This window comes from Rhinoderma darwinii, chromosome 6 (genome assembly GCF_050947455.1).
Source record: "Rhinoderma darwinii isolate aRhiDar2 chromosome 6, aRhiDar2.hap1, whole genome shotgun sequence".
Taxonomy (NCBI): Eukaryota; Metazoa; Chordata; class Amphibia; order Anura; family Rhinodermatidae; genus Rhinoderma; species Rhinoderma darwinii.
In genome coordinates this window covers 140,497,211-140,504,595 of record NC_134692.1, presented here as the reverse complement: position 1 = coordinate 140,504,595, position 7,385 = coordinate 140,497,211, and the positions used below count along the sequence as shown (strand labels likewise).

Here is a 7,385-nt window from a genome sequence, read left to right as displayed (position 1 = left end):
TTAAAGACATCCCCTGGTCAAAGTGACCTTCCGTAAACCACAAAATATGTTGTGGTCCAAGAAGTCTTCTCTAGACTAAAAGACATCATCTGGTCCAAGTAGCTTTCCCTAATCCAAGAATCCTAATCTAGTTCAAGAAGATTTGCCTAATCTAGGAGAAATACCTTGGTCAAAGTGGCTTCCTTGATCCTAGAATCAGATTTTGGTCTTAAAAGCTTTCCCTTATTTAGGAGACATCCACTGGTGCAATTGACCTTCTCTGATCTAAGAATCCTACTCTGGTCTAATAAACTATCTCTAATCTAGGAGTCATCCCCTCGTCCGAGTGGCATTCCCTGATCCAGGCATCCTACTCTGGTCCAAGTTGCTTTCCTTAATCAAGAAGACATCCCCGGATACAAGTGGCCTTCCTGATCCAAGAATCCTACTTTGGTCTAAAAAGCTTTCCCTATCCTAAAATACATCCCCTGGTCCAAGTGGCCTCCCCTGATCCAAGAATCCTGCTCTGTTACAAGAAGCTTTCCCTTATTTAGGAGACATCCCCTGGTTCAAGTGGCCTTTACAGATCCAAGAACCCTACTCTGGTCCAAGAAGCTTTTTTTCTAATCTAGGAGACATCTCCTTCTCCAAGTGGCCTTCACTGATTCAAGCATCCTGCTCTGGTCCAAGTAGCTTTCCCTAATCAAGAAGATATACCTGGGTACAGGTGGCCTTCACTGATCCAAGGATCCTACTCTGTTTCAAGAAGCTTTTCCTTATGTAGGAGACATCCCGTGGTTCAAGTGGCCTTTACTGATCCAAGAATCCTACTCTGGTCCAAGTAGCTTTCCCTAATCAAGAAGATATCCCCGGGTACAAGGGGCCTTCCTGATCCAAGAATCCTACTCTGTTTCAAGAAGCTTTCCCTTAGTTAGGAGACATTCCCTGGTTCAAGTGGCCTTTACTGATCCAAGAACCCTACTCTGGTCCAAGAAGCTATCTCTAATCTAGAAGTCATCCCCTGGTCCAAATGGAATTCCCTGATTCAAGAATCCTGCTCTGGTCCAAGTAGCTTTCCCTAATCAAGAAGACATACCCGGGTACAAGTGGCCTTCACTGATCCAAGAACCCTACTCTGGTCCAAGAAGGTTTTTCTAATCTAGGGGACATACCCTGGTCCAATAGATCACCCCTTGTTTAAGTGGTCTTCCCTGATCGAAGACACTACCCAGATCCATAAAACCTCCTCTAATCTAAAACACCATCCTAGTCAAAGAAACTTTCTCTAGTCCTTGTGCACAAAAATATTTCCCAAAAACGTAGTCATCCTCTTTCCCTTACATTGTCTTTTTTAACAAGCAAAGGTGAATGTCAAGCTCAATATACTTGCAAATGTATATCCAGGAGGGTGAACACTTGCTGTAGCCGATGCCACCGTCATGTCCCATGCATCCACAAAACCAACGTTGGTCCCTTCAAAAACCTCCTTGAGGACCAGATACTGAGTATAGCCATGGAAGTCCCCTTGCCTCTCCACTGGGGCAAAGATTTCTCTGGTGTTTTCGGTTTTTATAATGACCTTGGTCTCGGGACTCCTGAGGAATAATCGTTCCAGAGCTCTGCGGATGTTGATTGCTCGTTGAATAAAAACTTTAAGAGGGAACTGTCTAAAGTGTTGTCCCATTGTGATCACAAAAATAGTGCCCTTCCCCCCACCATGCTGGTCAATCTGACGACTGGTGTACATGTCCTCCTTGAAGTAGTAGAAGCCACTGTGTTCCAATGGGAATCCATGTCTCTTATAGGAAACATATATATCCTTCTCCATATTCATAGCTTCCAGTGTCAAAGCCCAACCAGACCATCCCTTCATATGGTAACGGAAATATTTCACTACTGATGGAGACAAACAAACTGATTATTAGAAAACGTAACACCATCAATAAACATCTGAGAAGGTTTAAGGGGTTGTCCAGTTCAGAAAAAAACTAATTTTCCTGATCTCTTGAGTGAAGAACCGATACTAAGAGCGTCTCCCTCTCTCTGGAGGACCTGTCCGGTCCTGCATTACACAGACAACACATTGATATAAATGGACATTGTGTAATACTTAATTTCACCTGTGGTGGCGCTGCAAGGAAATTGAACACTTACTGCCAGGTTTCTACACAGATTACAGATGATCGTTGGAGGTTCCAGCAGGGGGAAACTTTCTGATCTGCATATTATCAGGGGACCCTTCTAATAAGGAGGGATTGTTCAAAGTGGAGAACCCCTTTAAGTAACTTTTTAACTTTAGGGTATGCTCACACAGCCTATTTTCAGCAGTTTTTTGGGCCGTAAACGCCCCGAAAACCGGCTGAAAATACGGGGGCTGAACGCCTCCAAACATCTGCCCATTGATTTCCATGGGGAAAACTGCGTTTCGTTCCCACAGGGCGTTTTTTTATGCTACTGTTTGTAAAAACGATGCGTAAAATAACGCCCCGTAAAAAAAGAAGTGCAAGTCACTTCTTCTGCCGGTTTTGGAGCCGTTTTTCATTGTCTCAATAGAAAAACAGCTGCAAAAACGGGAGTTAAAGATCCATAAAAAAAAACGCTTGATGCGTAAAAAATGGCTGAAATTCAGAGGCTTTCCCTTGAAAACAGCTCCGTATTTAACAGTTTTGCAATTTTCGAATAGACTTTGTGTTTCAATCTCCACTACTTGCAAGATCTCTGCTGGCTGTCAGTGGATGAAAACATTCTTGTTTACATCAATCCCATAGTAGTGTACACAGCTGGGGATTTGCTACAATGGTATACAGTCTAGACAATCCTCTGTGAGCTGAGCAGTCTGAACTCGAGGCTAATACATTTTAACTGCACTGATACATTGTAACAAGCTATCAGGACAAAATAGTGATTTGTGCTGATGTATTTAGCTCACAGAGGATTGTCTAGACTGGATACAATTTTAACAGACTCTCAGCTGTGAGAAGTATTAGGTCAGGACAGGTTTTTAACCTCAGGATGTAGGCAAAAATCTTTATATGCACTGACAGCAAGCAGAGATCTTGATATTAGTGAAGAATTGAAACAAAGTCTATTAGAAGGTTGCAGAACTTTTTATTTTTACAATGATTAAGCTTGATTTACATAAAACTAGACATTAATGTCTTTATTTCTATTCTTGTCCCGCATGAGTGATATAAGCCTTACTCTGAATGGTCTCGGTGAAGTGCATCATGTACTGACGTAACGTGGAATCTCCGATGAGGAAGAGGTCCTTCCCCTGCAGACACTTCGTGAAGTCGTCCCCCGTTCTATAAACCGTCATGTTACAGTAAAGCGGATTCCAGATGTTATTGTAGAAGTATCCGCTCGGGAGAGGAGAGCTCATTCCTGTTTGACATTTTGGCTTTGGGGCTTGTGCAGAGTCTACAATTCAAAAAAATAAGACCCTTTAACTTGAACTAGTGACATCACCCATCCCCATTGACATTATGTTTTATACTCCAGTCACATCCAGAGCTGCATGCAAAATTCTACTGGTTTCCTGTAATCTCTCAGATTGCGGGATTTTGCAGCTCACTATTGCCATCTGCTGGTTTAGTGTATATATGGACCATTCACTGATGTGCACTGTGTACGATTTAATGTTTACGTCGTGGATTGCAAAGCAATCTGATATAGAAAGAAAACAAAGCAGAATTGTGAACGAAGCTTTAGATGTGACTGGAGTATAAGACATAATGTTAAATAGATCAGTACAAGATAAGTTCACCAAAACAAAGATTCATATCTTAAGGGTCTGCTTCTTTTCCCGAAACAGCGCCCCTCTTGTCCATAGGCTGTGGCTGGTATTGCAGGTCATGGCCAAGAGGGGCGCTGTTTCTGGAAAACAAAAAAAACAGCCCTGTTTTGAAATCTTTAAAGAACTCTTTTGAGTGTTTGTAAAACCCTGGCCTATCTGGAAAATACAAAAATTTGCTCCAAATTTTTAGGGAAAAAAATTTGAATGTAAAACTTACTGTTGCACTGGGTCACTGTGATTGGAGGAATTGTTTGTGGGATTTCAACAGCAATATTGGACCTTTAAACATAAATGATACAAATGGTAAATGTAATGTCTTTACTATAAATCGTTCACAAACACAAAATATTTAAGGGGTTCTCCACTTTGCACAATCCCTACTTGCTGGAAGGGTCCCCCAATAATAAGATGATTACAAGATTTCCCACTGCTGGGACCTCCAACGATCAGCTGTGATTTGTGGATGGGAAAGTATTATCTTATATATACCAACAAAGAAGAAGTCTACCATTTGTTATCTTAAAGGCACCTCAGAAGAAGACATCATCGGAGGTCCACGTACCAGGTCTCACACCAATTCCCACAATGGAGGAACCATTGTATGTCTCAGAGTTGGCCAGAGATTTGTCTAGATCAGAAACTCTGATATGGGGCTTCTTTGGAATTTCCAGGTCATGGACCCTCGTCAACATTATTGACAAATCTCATTGAGATCTCAGAAGATCTCAGAACATCTCAGAAGATCCTTTGTAACACATAATGTAAATTTGTAATGAAAATGATACCTCTGAAATATTTGCTTTTCCACAGGGGTAAGAAATGAGACTTGAAGATCATTGCCCCTCATTTCATTCAGACTCTCACAAGCAAAATTTGGAACTTTGTAGCAGTAGAAGACTTCCTCATATAGTTGGTCCTTGTACTCACAGATCTCCTTCCCTTCTGCCTTGTAGAGCTTGAAGCCACATTTAGTCACGGCTACTTTACCAAATTTTTCAAATTTCCCCTCCATACCAATAACTCCTTGACTGGAATGTCTTGACCTCCAGAGAGCAGCCACTCCTTCACTTGAGTAGAACAGCAGGATGTTGACGTTGACTTTGCCCGCCCAGTACAAGGGAAAGTGGACATGGTAGGACCCATTTTTTAAGTCGTACACAATTCCTGAAACAGCTGCTCCAAGTTCTTTCGAGAAGAGTCTTGGTCTTATGAAGTCTCCTCCATAGGTCTTCCTGTTGCCCAAGTGATCGAACATGTCGACCTGCACCACAAACTCTTCTCCAACACAATAGGTCTCCCGAGGGTTGACAATGGAAACTTTACTGTTCCTTCCATTTGTGGTCTGGTTAAAGTGCTTAAATGTGACAATGGGGATTAGTTTTTCAATTCTATCAAATACTGCATCTATTTTTCCTTGGAGCTCAGTTTTCGGTGGAGGAGTCACCTCTTTCATGGAAGAGTGTTCATGGTCGGTGGGTGCAAGGCAGTTCTGAAGTAAAAGTTTGAGAGAATCCTGCAATTCAAAATATTCTCATCAAACAAAGGAATGGAGTAGCATTTTTTCTTGTGAGGCTACTATGGAAAGAGTAGTGGGTCCAAAAAACTTAGGTCAGCCCCCCCCCCCCCCCCCCATGTACATTATTGGTGGGCAATGTAATTCTCGCCACCAAAAATGAATTGGAATGTCTCACCTGGAAAATGCTCCTGTGCCACCCAAAGCTTATGAAGAAGATGGCAATAAGTAGTATTTGGATAAATGGTTTGCCCATGGTCTTGGGTTCACACTTAGGTCACCCTGTTGGAGATAGAGATGGCTATTCAAAAATACACAAAATCTGTAATACTTCAAAAACGTTGTAGGATCTCGATCCTTTGTTACCAGATCTATACCAATCACATTCGTTTTCATACATAAAGTCCATCACGGTGAAATGCACCTTGATGAATGAATAAGTGACAAACAATGAATGAATGAATGAATGAATGAATGAATGAATGGCAAACAATATAAAGGGAGATTTGGTGCAAATAAATGTAGTATTGTTCCCCTTGACAACTAGATGACTTTTTTTTATTTTCTACCTGGCCCGTGGGGTTATCAGACATCTGATTGGTTGTTTCCATGTCTATCCATCAAGAGGCTGTTAAATGCCACTAGATGGATAGACATTAAAAAAAAATGTATGAATGAATAAATTTATAAAATGGGATGATTAGGAATTAATTACAAAGAACCTACCTGTCTGCGCCCCTGCGATGTCTGGGTGTCTCGGCCACCGCCTCTTCTCTGTGTTCAGTGGCAGACCGGCCAGAAAGAATAAATAGGAATTAATGAATGAACAATTAATGAATGAATACATTAATTAAAGAATGGATTAATGAACGAATGACAAATAGTATGAAGAGAGGGATATAAACTCTAACGTGGTGTCCTTAACAACCAGATTACTTATTTTATTTTCTATCGTGACTTGAGAGGATGGATAGAAATTAAAAATGAATGAATGAAAGGATGATTGAGAACGAATTAAAGAACAAATGAATGATATCATTTATTGAATAAACAGATGAATTGATTAATGAATGAGCATGAATGAAAGAAGGAAGGAACGGATAAAATAAAAAAAGTTATGAACTCATAAACCAACACATGGACGGATGAATGAAGAAATAAATGAATGGACCAACTAATAAAAGAATGAATGAGTGATTGATTGATTGATTGATTGATTGATTGATTGAATAAATGAATAAATTAATATATGAATTAAACAACATACTATATGGATGGATGAATGAGAATGAATGAAGGAAGGAAGGAGTGAAGGAACAGATAAAATAAAAAAGGAATGAATTCATGAACTAACATGGATGGATGAATGAAAATGAATGAATAAATGAATGAACAGACCAAATAATAAAAGAATGAATAAATGATTGAATAAATTAATAAATTAATATATGAATGAACCCAACAGACTGTATGGATGGATGAATGAGAATGAATGAACGAACTAAAAGAATGAACAAACTAATATTCAGACGTAATCTCATAATTTTAGGAGATTCGGAAACACAGAAGGGATAGTATAGAAAGAACTATGATGACAAAACTCATGAAGCCTCAAGAGCTTTAGCACAACCTACATGACCTGCTGGGATTGGAGATTGGGGACCCCTATTCGTAGGAGCAGTGGGGATCCCAATATCCGGACTATAAATGTGTCTGGTTGGAAACCCCCTTTAAGACAAGTAGGAGTTCTCAAAGTTCAAGGACATACAAAAAACGATATCTTCCAAGGATGCACCATAACAATATAACTAATCCTATTAATCTGTAGGGATTGCCCCTTAAAGCCATAAATACACAATTAGCAGTAATTTCTAATATTCCGCATATAGGACCTCCCAACATCTCACATACAAATCCTCAGTACTGTTACCTATAGGTGGGATCCGGAGAATGAAGTGTTAAAGGAAAAGTGCACTTCATTGACCTCACCTTACAAATTCAGCACTACAGACTTGTGGTTGTGTTTGGTTACAGGCGTCCCGCTTGGGACAAACCTACATTGTTCTAATATATAATTATAGGATTTATAGTAAGTTT

The 7,385-nt window shown here is 40.1% G+C and overlaps 1 protein-coding gene across 1 annotated transcript; it reads right to left on the bottom strand.

Moving 5' to 3' along the window:
* Positions 1 to 1,330: 1,330 nt before the first annotated feature.
* On the bottom strand, positions 1,331 to 5,544 carry LOC142656529 (NXPE family member 4-like). Its single transcript, XM_075831458.1, has 5 exons — positions 5,467 to 5,544; positions 4,561 to 5,288; positions 3,993 to 4,054; positions 3,181 to 3,399; positions 1,331 to 1,875 (listed from the first exon to the last, which is right to left on the bottom strand). The coding sequence occupies exons 1-5, from the start codon at positions 5,542 to 5,544 to the stop codon at positions 1,331 to 1,333; spliced, it is 1,632 nt and encodes a 543-aa protein (XP_075687573.1).
* Between the last annotated feature and the right edge of the window lie 1,841 nt (positions 5,545 to 7,385).